Source organism: Berghia stephanieae, chromosome 3 (genome assembly GCF_034508935.2).
Source record: "Berghia stephanieae isolate SIO BIC M18660-M18661 chromosome 3, UCSD_Bste_1.3, whole genome shotgun sequence".
Classification (NCBI taxonomy): domain Eukaryota; kingdom Metazoa; phylum Mollusca; class Gastropoda; order Nudibranchia; family Aeolidiidae; genus Berghia; species Berghia stephanieae.
Window position 1 is genome coordinate 13882087 of NC_088362.1, and position 14696 is coordinate 13896782.

The following is a 14696-nucleotide window of genomic DNA, read 5'->3' on the forward strand; positions in this document are numbered from 1 at the left end:
GCCAAACCGTATCATTTGTAGTACCCCCTTTGAAAACTCATCAGTTTTGTTAAACAAAAAAGACAACGGTTTTCCTTTACCAAGAATACATTCAAACACGAAGACAATAATGGGAGGAGACGCAGAAGAAGACGAGAAGAAGAATTCTAGTGTTAGCATTCCACTGCGTAGTTAGTAGAAATGAAGGACAAAACAAACTTGCAAGAAATAAATATAAAAATAGAGAAAAACAAATTTACCCCCCCCCCCCTCCAAATAAAAAAAAACCAAAAAACAAAAACAAAAACAAAACAACAACAACCACAAAAAACAACAAACAAACGTGTAGTAAACGATCTACCTTCAACATATGATCTTGCCTTGCTTTATATACAATCTCCCGTTGGCTATTTTTTGCTCTTGATTCCGTATACATGAATATCCAACCTCCCGATAATGCATATACCCCCACCAAAATTCCTAGAATGATGGAGGGAAAAACTGTTCTTGCCAGATTACAGACCATCTTTTTTGACCCTCTATCTCATTTTGACGGGTTGGTTTCCTGCAGTAAAAAAAGATCCCAAATATAACAATCCTCAGGGAGAAGCCATAACTGTTCAAACAGTGAAGGGAATTTGGCCACAAAAAATCCCCTGAATTGTTCAAACTTAGATTGTAAACAACTGACAAGATACTCATATAATATGATGATGATAATGATAATGATGATTATGATAATGATTATATGATGATGATGATGAAGATGATGATGCGATGATTGTGGTGGTGGTGATTGTCGGGAGGAAAAAGAAGTAGAAGAAGGAGAAGATAATTATGCTCTATAAAAATGCTATTATTATTATTATTATTATTATTATTATTATTATTATATTATTATTATTATTATTATTATTATTATTATTATTATTATTATTATTATTATTATTATTATTATTATTATTATTATTATATTATTATTATTATTATTATTATTATATTATTATTATTATTATTATTATTATTATTATTATTATTATTATTATTATTATTATATTATTATTATTATTATTATTATTATTATCATTATTATTATCATTATCACTATCATTATTATTATTATTACTATTATTATTATTATTATTATTATTATTATTATTATTATTATTATTATTATTATTATTATTATCATTCTTATTAATAATATTATTATTTTCATTATCATTTTCATCACTATCATTGAAGAAGAAGAAGAAGAAGAAGAAGAAGAAGAAGAAGAAGAAGAAGAAGAAGAAGAAGAAGAAGAAGAAGAAGAAGAAGAAGAAGAAGAAGAAGAAGAAGAAGAAGAAGAAGAAGAACAACAACAAGAACAACAACAACAACAACGACAACAACAACAACAGGAACAAGAGCAAGAGATGCAACGAGGTTTTTCTTCTTCTTCCATTAAGGCCGATGTTTACATATATGCAGGTCTGACATCCGAACTAACTTATGGGCCTAGTGTAACATTGTTGTAATGGACAATATTTTGCGTCACTTTTTTGAGATTTTCATTACAACAATGAGCCCATAGGGATTTGGGTTATCAGACCTGCAAACAAGTGCACGTCGATTAAGGGCAAAGCTTCAGGTTGAAGATTGTATGGCCGTCTTTTCGATGGTTTTTAGAGGGAAGCAGGGAGCAACTTTCGAAGTCATCAACCAAAAGGGCTTGTTTACAAATGGTTAGTCTGGAGTTCCAAAGTCGGATAGTGGAGGGGAAGAAGGAGTACAGATGGTCGTTTGTTCTCGAGTGGGGGGGGGGGGGGATTTCAAAATTAAATGCTATAGCGTTGAGGTCATGTCTATTGAAATGTTGACATGAATTAAATTATAATGGCTTTGAAAATTGAAGGGCAAAGGTCACCTAGTAGACCTATCTACTAAAACGGGACAATAGGTTAAATAACCAGGGGTCAGTTACAAACTGGAGAAACGACGAGTTTCCGTCAAGCGCTGTTCTCTCAGCATGTGGTTGAGAGATGGAACATATTGTGGAAGTCCTAGGTGTCGACGCATTCAAGAACGGACTAGACAGTTTTATGCAGAATTTTAATATACTATGGGAGGCATTCCACACCTTCCTCGAGCTAAAGGAAACAACCCAAGTATTCCTTTAACTAACCCTAAGAAAAATAAAATCAAATCTAGTACCTTTAAATGATCCTAATAATAGGTAAAACGAAAACTCTAGGACCTTTACTACGACCTATGACCAACAACACGAATAAACTGAGACCTTCCGAAAGCTCCTCGTGCTAAGGGAAACAACTCAAGTATTCCCTCAACTTACCCCAAGCAAAAATATAACCTCGTACCTTTAACTAACCCTAATAGGAAAAAAAAAACAAACACGCTAGCACCTTTACTAAGACTTATGACTAACCCTAATAGAAAAAAAAATCTTCGGACCTCGAGCTAACCCTAATAGAAATTAAAAACCCTAGGGCTGCTTTGAATACTCACAAAACAAAATGGCGACGGAAAACAAAAATAATAGTCGTATTAGGAAAGTTTAAACTTTCACCAATCCATCAAAGTTTGTTCTAGAGTTTTTAAAATGCTACTATAAATTGACAAATTGAATAAATAAACGCATGATAAAAGATCCACGGTGAAAATACAAATTGAAAGAAATGATAGCGCTAGGAGCTTTCGGAAGGTCCCCCCTAATAAAATAATCCATTGGACTGCTCTGCACTACCTTTTAATACTTCAACGACATAATGATGCGGAGAACCAAAACAATGGTCATATTAGGAAATTAAAATGTTTTACCAATCAATCAAGGTTTGTTCTATAGCTTTTGAAATGCTACTAAAATTGAAAAATTGAATAAATATCCGTCTCACAAATGATCCACAATTAAAATAAAAATATAAAGTGAAGCTATGTCGACGAACGTGCGGAAGGTCTCCCTATAGATAGAATGCGCTTGGCCAAGGAGTTCACAACATTGCCATCCGGAAGTATAACGGACCAACACACAAACTCTGTGTAACCATGAACTTTTATAGTCTGGTTAATACAGTTTAGTGAGAACAACTCACAAACGCGGATGGCAAAAACAATAACAAAGGCCTGAGTGACGTCATCTGCATACTATCTATAGTATAGTTGAGTCTTTCTCCCAAATTAGATATGATACCTGGATACCTGGATACCTCTGTATAGAGCTTTTAGACTTGGTGTAGTCTCCTTCGCTCCTCCTCATCTATTAATGATTGGACCAATTTTTATAATTGAACTTGTTTCCTAGGGTGTTGCTTATCTCCAACTCTGCTTTGAATTTATTCAAATTTTTTGCTGATACTGTGGTTTCTTGCAGTTTATTCCAGTTATTTACACTTCTAGATGAAAAAACGTTCCTTCTTTCACTTGTTTTAAAACGTTCTTTTTCCAGTTTCTTGCTGTTTCCTCGTGTCTGAATGTTCTTGTTTGGTTTAAGAAATCCTGCCTCTACCCTGTCTATTCCATTTACTATTTTATATGTTTGGATCATATCTCCCCTTCTTCTCCTGTAATCTAAGGTCGGGAGATTTAATTCTTTCAATCTCTCACAGTAGGTTTTATCTTTCAGGTGTGTGATAAGTTTTGTTGCTCTCCTTTGCACTCTTTCCAAACAGTCTTTGTCTCCCTCAAACTTCGGATACCATATGCAGTTAGCATATTCCAGCTTTGATCTAACCATAGTCTTGTAGATGGTAGTCATGTGTTTTGTTTTCAGATTCTTGAAATTTCTTTTCACTATTCCGAGTGTTTTACTAGCCTTAAAAAGAGCAATAGTCGGGAGGCCCTCCGAAAGCTCCTACACCCCCAGTATTCTTTTTTTTTAAAAAATAATGTTCTAGTTGGGGGTTTGGGAGGGGGGAAACTTTTTTTAAAAAAATAGTCTCCCCCCTCACAAACCCCCAACTAGAACATTATAAGAAAGTCCGCCCCCCCCCCCTCCTCCCAAACCCAATATTAAAACATTATTAAAAAAAAAAAAGAATACTTGGGATGTAGGAGCTTTCGGAAGGCCTCCCAGAGTAGGTCAAGTCACTTGAGTAAATCTAATCAAAGGATCAGTGGACCCAACCGAGTCGGCGACAGGCCAGTAGTCAAGATCTAAGAAGAAGAGCCGACTATGTTATGCTATGTTAATGATAGATATATAGAAAACGGTAAGGGCTGCCTGAAGCCGGTGATCGTAAAATACTAACGAAAGAGTGAAAATGGAGAGGCTTCGTATGGAGGCTTCGTTTTGTTTCCATACGAAGCCTCTCCATTTTCACTCTTTCGTTAGTATTGATAGATATATAGGATATGATACCTTTGATTTAGTAGAAACATTACTTATTTTAAAGAGTAATCCTAACTTTTTTTGGAAGGCGCTCGTCATATTTTCCGAAGCAAATCACATGTTTGACGTTATTTTCAATGGTCTCTAAACATGATTGATGAGGATTTTTAAACGCTTGCTCTGTATCTCTAAGCTGTTGGAAATATGGAAGTATAATTTTCAATCAAAATTATGCAAGAGACACACACCTTTATGACGTCATTTTGGTGGATGTGCTTTGTTCCTATTCATTAAAAAATCCATCCTCCTTGTAGTTTTTATAAGTTTGATATCCCGAACCGTTATGATCCGACGTTTACTTATTCGCAGGTCTGATAACCCAAATTGTTATAGTTTCATTGTTTTAATAGAATACTCTCAAACCAAGCAAATCATTGTCCATTACAACACTGTCAAATCGACCGTTTATACAATACAAAAAAAAAAAATACAATTCCCTTTATTCTTCCTTAAGGGAAAATTTGTCTTTAGGGTCTATTCCAAGGGAAGACTGGAATAACCCAGTGCAGCGCGGCAAAGTGAGCTAGGGCTAGGTGACTTGCTCAAGGCCACACAACGAGGCGGTTAGTCGAACTCGGGACCTTTTGGGTACGAAGAAAAGACCGTACTGCTGAGCCACGTTGCCCCCTTATCATTTCTAAATTCAGCATAGTCACTGTTCCCATTCACACAGAGCCGCCAACGACGCACCAGTTGCTACTTTAACTTTACCGATGTTCCATGTCGTACACGACGTTGGAGATCATGGTTCGCCAGCTCTCGCTCTCTCTCTCTCATTTGCGAGTTTCGCACATTGATTTATGGGGCTTCCTACGTACGCTGCGACATTTCCAAGCCAGCTTGTCCTTCTTCGTCCTAGACCACGCTTGCCTTCTATTTTTCCCTCTGCAATGGTCTTCTGTAGTGAGTCGTGCCTTCTGATGTGGTCGAAATATCGGGTTATCCTCTTTCTAATAGTTGAAATGATCGGTGTTGATGTTATTCCTAAACTTTGGAGTACTTGCTGATTTGTTTTCCTTTCCTTCCAGGATACCCTTGCAATTCTTCTATAGGTTCACATCTCAAATGCTCTGAGTTTCTTTTCCAGTTGCTACATCGCGTCGAAAAAGGAATTCACCAGGCCACCTTCGCCTGCACCACCTTGTCATCGATGCCAAAATTTGCCGTCTTGAGGTGTCTTTTGTCACAAAAAAAAGAAGAAAAAAAGACACTTGGTTCTAAATCGAAAAGGAGGTGGGGGGGGGGGGGGGGGGATGGATGGATGGATGGATGGGTGGATGGATGGATGGATGGATTGGTAGGTGGATGGATGGGTGGGTGGATGGATGGATGGGTGGGTGGATGGATGGATGGATGGATGGATGGGTGGGTGGGTGGATGGATGGATGGGGGATGGGGGGGGGGAGGGGCGGGGCGTGGTGTTCGACGAGTTCAACAAAACTTCCTCTTTCAAAAATAATCATGCGTCTAGGTGAGCGTTCTCCTCGGTATCCAATGGACACATGCTTTTCTGTAACCCAGGATTTACCAAGTCATGCCTAGTATATAATAATGAGGATAGCGAACATTGAGTGTTTTGCAATGCCAGAAATATTAATATTATTATTCCACTCCTCTCCCTAAATAGTAACGCGTAGTGATATCATGGCTACAATAATAATTTGTGACGTCATATTACCAAACGTTTATTTTTTTTGTTTTTGAGGGTTTTACGGCGCTTGCAACACATTAAGGTCATATCAGCGCCAGTAAAAAGGGAAAAAATGGGATAGTAAAAAGTTCTAGAATTACAATTAAAGCATCCAAGAATAAGGCAGACAAAGGGGAATTGGTTCAAAAGGGAACAGATGTAGATTCCAAGAGCACACTATCAGTGTACTTAAATTGAGATCACCTAAAAGTCTCATCCAGACACAAGCCAAACGTTTAATTCACTAAAATTAGATTTTTGGAAAAAGAAGTAGGCCCTATAATTTAAATATTTTTGAAATTGTATGTTACTCAGAGAGTAAAACAAACTTCTGGCACTTTCCTTTCCTACTTCCTTCCTTTATTGTTGTTATCAACATAAGTGCCTGCTCCACTCACCTTTTCTGAATTAAAAATTTACTCGGAGATGACATCATGATCGATTGAGGGGGAGAACAAACGATTACTCACACTCTTGCGTTTTGGAATTCGAACGTTGTTCCCAACACCCACTTCTCAACCCCCCCCCCCCCCCCCCCAACCATTAACACGTAATGATGTCACGTTTACAATAATAATTTGTAACGTCAGATTACGGTACGTTAACTTTAAGTAAAATTGTATTTTTAAAGTATCATTGAAATATATTTGAACATTTCTTTCATTCAGACAGAGGGGGGGGGGGGGGGGGGGGCGAGGGGGGAGGGGGCAGTAAAGTATATGGTTTTAATTTTGGGAGGTGGAATTTTTTTCTTGTAAATCATCTCACTGTCATGTACTGATAGTTTTATGTATAGATATTGAACTTATCTTCTTACATTTGAGTGTATTCCTCTGTGTAGTATCCTATGCTGGTGCCCGAATGAGACATTTACGTGATTTTTAACTAAGCACATTAATTAATGGTATGCTCTTGAAATTTACTAGTTGAACCAATTCCCCTTTGTTTTACTTTTTCTTCAGCACTTTGAATGTAATTCTAGAACTTTTTACTATCACATTGACTTCTTTTTTTTTACTGAGGCTGATATGATCTTAATACGATGCAATCGCCATGAAACCATTAAAGACATAAGATAGGCTCGAAGGCTCGTCATCATCATCATCACCATCATCGTCATCATCATCATCATCATCATCATCATCATCATCATCATCATCATCATCATCATCATAATCATCACCATCATAATCATCATCATCATCATAATCATCATCATCATCATCATCATCATAATCATCATTGTGATATAGCGGCGCAAAGTTGAGTCCTTGAAAACAGTTCTTCACTCAAATTCTCTCACCGCACTCATGTGTAAAATGAGCCCCTGTCGGCAACACGCTAGCCTCATTTATTCTATTTTACTTTTAAATGTGATAACGCTTTACTAGAAAGGCGTCATGTTCTTGTCACTTGTCGCCTCGGGATTCCTTGAGCGCCATCTAGTTCTATTGGATATTGCGCTTTATCTAAGCTCAAGTATTTTCAACTGTAGCGCGTGGAGACTAATTCACAGACCACGAAATTTATAAGATGTGACCAGTCAGTTGAAAAAGGTACTGTATCGGGGTGAGTCCTACAGTCCTTCTCAGATCCATTGGGCCCATGGAGCGGGAGTTAACTCCAATTTTCATAGAGTGGAACGGACAATAGCATTTGCTTGATATCCTTTTGTATAGGACGCTAGTCTATCGCAAAATACTTAAACTTGAACCTGAGCTTTTATATAGCGCAATATCCACTAAACGTGCTCAAAGCGCTTTACAAGGGGTCCCTGGCCAACAGCAACACATAACATGTAGGACGAGACATGACGCCTGTCAGGCGATATTACACATTTTTGGGACAGAGACAACGCTGTTAACGGCCAGGTACTCATTTTACACCTGAGTACGGTGAGAGAATGTGAGTAAAGAGCCTTCTCCAAGGAATCAACTATGCGCCGAGCGAGGCTCGAACCCAGGACCTTCCGATCCCAAATCGTACCACTAGACCACATAGCCGCACTTTCCGTCACATTAACAGAACCAGCTACCCAATCACTGGCATTCTAGGTGGACAATGGGGAGGGGGTTTAAAAAAACAACTGGATCTCATCCGGGATCGATCTTGGTGCCTTTGCTTCTGAAGCGAATGATCAACCAACTGAGCTATAGGAACCTCCAATGTCTGGGTGAACCATGATTTTTAAACTTTAAGTTGAATTTCGGCTTAATCGATACAACTCGAGTGAAAATTAATAAATGTCTTTATCCAGAAAAGTGAGGTTATGTTTCTATAACTTCAAAATGCTCAAAATATCATAGCTCGTGACGAGGTGAATTTACATCTATTTTTTCATGAAGTTCATTCCGACAGACATGATATTGTATTCACAGGATATGACACTCGCCTTCGGATCGAAAGGAATTAGGTTCGACTCGCGCTCCTAGCGGAGCATAAGTAGAGTTCTTGGAAAAGGCTCTTTATTCACATTCGCCCACCGTACTCGGGTGTAAAATGAGCACCCGGACGTTACCAGCGTTGTCTCAGTCCGGAAAAAAAGGTATTATCGCCCAACCAGCGTCATGTCTCGCTCTACATATTAATGTAATAAACAAATACCAAACACGGAACTTTTCGGGCTCAAAACCCTTCTTCAGTCAAAAAAACAAAACAACACAAAACCCCAAAAGAAAACATAAATACGTTACCGTCAACTGGAGTGACTTAACATCTTGGGGTGACTTTGTTCCAACCGATTTTGAGCATTGTGAGTAATTGTAGGCTTGTTGCAGTTAATTCCCTTATTAGGGGACTTGATATTTCATCAAAAGAAATAACTGTTGCAAAACCAAGTATAATCTAGTATGTCCAAAAGTATAGAGGCAAAGTGACCCCTTAAGGCAAAGTGATCCCTTAAGGCAAAGTGACCTCAATTGACGGTACGAAAAAATTAGACCGACGACTAAATATTTCGTACGTCTTCTCTAGCTCTATATTCCAAGATTGTTCTTTAACAGAGATGGCTTACAATCATTCTTTCATTGTAAAGCCAATTAACCCGTAGCTATTTGACCAATCAAAACATCGCATTTGTGACACACCCTCACACGTGCTCGGACAAACATAGTTGGTTGGTTAGAAACGGTAACGTGAATGAAATTAATTGACCTTTCTCTGATCATTGTTATTGTTTTTATACCTCCAAATGTGTGACTAGTTATCACACGATTTTCTCGATCAGATTATGAACGTTTAAATTAACACGTTTTCTGTGTAGGTTCCATTGATCAAGCAGTTGAATGGTGGGTATTTTATTTAAACACATACCATCGAAAGTAAAACCTGAGTAATTTGCTGTGTCTACCAATCACTGCCATTGTTTACATTATGACGATTGTCCGAGAGGTGTGGTTATCTACCACTACCTGTCAATTCGATTCAATAGTCTGATGTCACGCCGCCCGGCAACGGCGGCCATCTTGGTTCTAAACAAAGAAAATCATTACTTTTTATTCTTCATGCAGGCTGGAACTTTTCAAATGTCTTGTGATCAGAATGTGTAAAAGTCAAAACATGATCAAATTTATGTTTCTTTTTCCTCTGGAGACGCTTTTATGCTCGCCGGAGAAATATTTCATACGGGCGTCCGCCATTGTTCCGATAGTTTAGAGCCAGTGTTACTAAGTTACCATGCGTCATTAGGAAGGAAGTTACGTTACGACTGTTGAAGAGTATTGTTCTGCTTCTAGTTCACCTCGACATATTACCGTATGGAGACGGTACCTAGGTCACACCATAACATATTTATTAATAGAATTAATAGAATTAATAAATATCACTTTTTACAGCGCCTTACTCAGTCTTAGCAGGCACCCAGGCGCTTTGTCGTTAACCGTTTTCAAATAGTGGCTGTTTTCGCCAACAATGTTTTGTAGGAATCAGGGAAGTGAAGACGAAAGCCGAATGAGTGACGTTGACACTTTAGTCAGATACTATTTTACCCTAACATAACAACCGATGAAACAATTTTAAGAAAATTAACCCAATATGTTTTGTTTTAAAGAATAATTTTAATCAGTTATAGTAATTTTGAATTAATCTTATTCAGTTAACTGTCGAACTGGGCAGCACGGCTCAGTGGTACCGTCTTTGCTTCGTACCCGACAGGTACAGAGTTCAATCACCCGCCGCTGCGCTGTGTGGCCTTGAGCAAGTCACCTCGCCCTAGCTCACTTTGTGGCGCTGCTCTGCGGATGACGCCTGGGTTATACTAAAGACAAATTTTCCCTTGGGGATGAAACAAGGGAATTTTATTTTATATATTTATTTACCCGTCCTTCAAATTGCCTTCGATTTAAAGCAGTGGTTTTCGATCTTAGTTGGGTCACCGCCCCCCCCCCCCCTAGGGCTGGGTGACTCAGTTTATGCCCGTCCCCCCCCCACCTCCCCTCAATTCCCCTTTTTCACCATCAACACAAAATGATTAAGGCAAAGACAAAAAGATAGTTTTATGTGACATTGTTGTGCAAATCTCTCTCTCTCCTCTCTCTCTCTCTCTCTCTCTCTCTCTCTCTCTCTCTCTCCCCCCCTCTCTCTCTCTCTCTCTCTCTCTCTCTCTCTCTCAAATACTGTCTCACTCACTCACACACCAATGGCGCTAAAAAAGAATGCACCACTGCAACTTGGTGACCATCCCATTTAAACATTTGGCTAGAAAATTCGTCCTTCAAATTGCGATCGATTTAAATGACCCTCATCATGGAAAAAAAATAAAAAAATAAATCTCTCAAACCTGTGACTTTCACTTCGCGAAGTCTTCTTAAAGTTTAGGTTTGAAATATTTGCTAAGTTGAGGGTCCTTTAAATCAGTGCTTCTCAAAGTGGGCGATATTCAATATATTTCCCCCTGGGGGGCGATAAGGTACCCATAGGGGCGATGAAAGCAAAAATTTGAATTTGGAGTTCCGGTGAAGTCTCAAAGGGGGAGCGACGACCAGGAACGGCAAAAGATTGATTATACTAGAAGTTGTTTTGATTTTTAAAAGAAAACCTTAATGCATAGGTGGAATGTTATTTGCGCCGGCCATAGGGGAGATTATAACAGTTTACAGAAATATTCTGAATCAATGATGAAGGAATTATCGTGAACTAATAGCACAATTCAAAGGCGAATTGATGAAATGGCGGGAGAAGCTGAGGTCAATCGATTCGTCTTTTGAAAGTGACCAATTTAAGCCTTCAATTAGACGAGTCGATTCTCATCTAGGGCTGACCTATGTTCGGTTTATACAACTTGCCAAGAACTTCTCTTCGCATGGACCTTAATTACAGACACCAAGAGGGCAACACTGTACAAAACTGTTCTCGATTTTTTCGAAGACAGGAAATTCCAATCACAAACGTTGTAGTTGTAGATTATGCCACAGATGGGGCAGCTGCCATGGTAGGGCGCTATGTACAGCATTTTTGAAAGAGGCTGTGCCAAACATTTGATCAGTACATTATGTGATTCACAGACAACACCTTGTGGAAAAAAATTAAATACTACCTAGCCATTGCATGAATCGCTGTACATCGCCATCGCGGCAGTGGACGGATAATAGGGCACGTGCTCAATACGCACCTTTTCAAACAGCTTTACGTGGAGAATGATGAGGAGTTCAATAGGTTACTGCTTCACACAGAAATTCGATGGCTCTCTAGAGGGATTTGTCTTGCTCGAATATTTTTCACTATTCAACTCCGTTGTCGAGTTTTTACAGGCAATCACTTCTCTAATCACCGACCAGCTCAACGACATCAAAGACAAGGTAACGTACCTGTCTCATGTCTACGGAAAATTTAACGAACTGAACCTACAGTTATAAGGTAATGACATCAACATGATCCAAGAGAAATCTGCTACATCCAGCTTCATGGCAAATCTTCCTATTTACAGGCGCTCCATCTGTTGAAGAGACTTCACTAAATATCCAAACCCCAAAGACATTGCAGAACATATCTCTGATGACAACATTCGGATCTTTACAGATAACATTGAAAAAACTGAAGTTGACATGAGAAATCGCTTCTTAGGCTAAGAAGCTCAAAACATTACCATCCGGAAGTATAACGGACCAACACACAAAACTATGTGTAACCATGAACTTTTATAGTCTGGTTAATACAGTTTAGTGAGAATCACTCACAAACGCGGATGGCAAAGTACAATAACAAAGGCTTGAGTGACGTCATCTTCATTCTATCTATAGAAGTTTAATACTGACGATTTACCTGTATCTACCACCCAAAATCCTGCACTTTGGAAAGAGGCTAAATTGTTTTTATTCATCGCTGTCCCGACGTCATATCTGGTGGAGACGGTTTTCAGCGTTGTAACTTCTTTCAAAGTACCGAATCGTCTCAACATATGTATACGACTGACATCCACGAGCCCAAACATTGACAAGCTCATTGACCCAAACCAAATTCATCACATGAACTACGTTTCTTTCCAGAGTACTGCAGTTAACTGGTTACGAGTATAATCTAACCGGACTTCAAATCTTGCTTTTGGAACTTTGAATGTGATCACGGCCATATTCTCCACGAGGGGAGATGAGAATAAGTCAATTAAGTCAATATAATTCTTATACGATTTAAAAAAACCCAATATCGGTTTACAAAGGGTACCCAACCAATATTATCACATATATAACATATAGAACGAGACATGATGCCTGTTCGGCGAAATTGTAATTTTTTTCCGACAGAGACAACTCTGTTATTAGACAGGTACTCATTTTACACATGAGTAAGGTGAGAGAATGTGAGTAAAGAGTCTTTTCCAAGAATTCAGGAACTTCCTATCCGAAAGCGAGCGTCATACCACAAGATCACATAGCCGCACATCTTATCTAGGTTAACATCGACATATGCCAGATTGATACCGCGATGACAAAAAGAATGACAAAGGACAATAACAAATAACAGAGCACTGACAAAATGAATGCTTTCAAAGAAAATTATTTTACATGTAAAAAGTTGGAACAAATGTGCGGCTATGTGGTCTTGTGGTAAGACATTCGCTTTTGGATCGGAATGTCCTGGGTTCGAGCTGCGCTCGGCGCATAGTTCAGTCCTTGGAAACGGCTCCATACTCACATTCCCCTACCGTACTTAGGTGTAAAATGAGTACCTGGCCGTTAACAGCATTGTCTCTATCCGAAAAAAATGTAATATCGCCTAAAAGGCGTCATGTCTCGTATTAAATGTTACGTGTTGCTGTTGGTCAGGGACCCCTTGTAAAGCGCTTTGAGCACGTTTAGTGGATATTGCGCTAAATATATATATATATATATATATATGTATGTATGTATGTATATATATATATATATATATATATATATATATATATGTATGTATGTATGTATATATATATATATATATTACATATATATATATATATATATATATATATATATATATATATATATAGCTCAAAAAATGTGACTCGACAGTGTCAAAACGGTATTATGTCCGGGTGAACCAGAACCTCAAAAAAGGAACATAATACCGCTTTGAGACGATGTGTCACAATCAGGCTAGTTTCAGAAATTATAGATAAAATAAAAAAAAAAAATAAAGGAGTTGTAATTATATTATAGGACGGTGAGTCAAAAAGAAATGGGACAAATCTCCTACTGAATTCATTTCTTTTTCATGTGACGTCATATTTGGCTCAATTGAATTTACACATGTACTCTTTAAACCAAAAGTTAAAAATGTTAAGTCTGTTAAATTTTGACAAAGTTATAACAGTTCAAAATTATTGCCCCGACGTATGACCGTCAGCGACAGGAAACTGAAATTGAATTTCTTGTTTTCGAAACGCCTTGGGAAAGGTTATAAAACTCAGGCATTTTGTAGAGGCAGTATCTTTAGGTGGGTTGAACGTTTATCTCGCCAATTAGAAGAAAATGAGATGCAATGATACACCTAAACCTGAAACACCTCAAACTATGTCTTTATCTGACACATCTTGTGATGGTCGCTCTCCAATAATTATCATTGTCATCGTATAAATCATCAGCATTGGTATTTTTCTTTCCTTTTTAAGTTGCAATAATAATAATAATAATAATAATAATAATAATAATAATAATAATAATAATAAAGGTAATTATAATAACACAATAATAAAAGTAATAATAATAACAATAATAATAATGACAATAATAATAATAATAATAATATAATAATAATAATAATAAATAATAATAATAATAATAATAATAATAATAATAATAATAATAATAATAATAATAATAATAATAATAATAATATAATAATAATAATAAGTAATTATAATATCACAATAGTAAAGTAATAATAATAACAATAATAATAATGACAATAATAATAATAATAAATAATAATAATAATAATAATAATAATAATAATAATAATAATAATAATAATAATATATCATCATCATCATCATCACATCATCATCATTATCATTATCATCATCATCATCATCATCATCATCATCATTATCATCATCGTCATCTCTGTCGTTGTTGCGTCGTTGTCGTCATCGTCATCGTCATCACCATCATCATCATTGTCATCATCATTATGAACATAATCATCATCACCATCTTCATTATCATC

At 37.3% G+C, this 14696-nt stretch overlaps 1 protein-coding gene across 2 annotated transcripts in view; it reads right to left on the reverse strand.

Annotated features, from left to right (window-relative positions):
* LOC144969473 (potassium channel subfamily K member 4-like) overlaps positions 1–4506 on the reverse strand; it is a 7295-nt gene extending 2789 nt beyond the window's left edge. The window contains exons 1-2 of one of the 2 annotated variants that reach the window (XM_078908598.1): positions 4383–4506; positions 341–544 (exon numbers count right to left, since the gene is read on the reverse strand). In XM_078908598.1, coding sequence (XP_078764724.1) covers positions 341–505 — 165 coding nt within the window. In that variant the 5' untranslated portion in view covers positions 506–544; positions 4383–4506. Of the gene's footprint in view, positions 1–340; positions 545–4336 lie in introns of both variants that reach the window. The other variant, XM_078908597.1, reaches the window with a different exon arrangement.
* Between the last annotated feature and the right edge of the window lie 10190 nt (positions 4507–14696).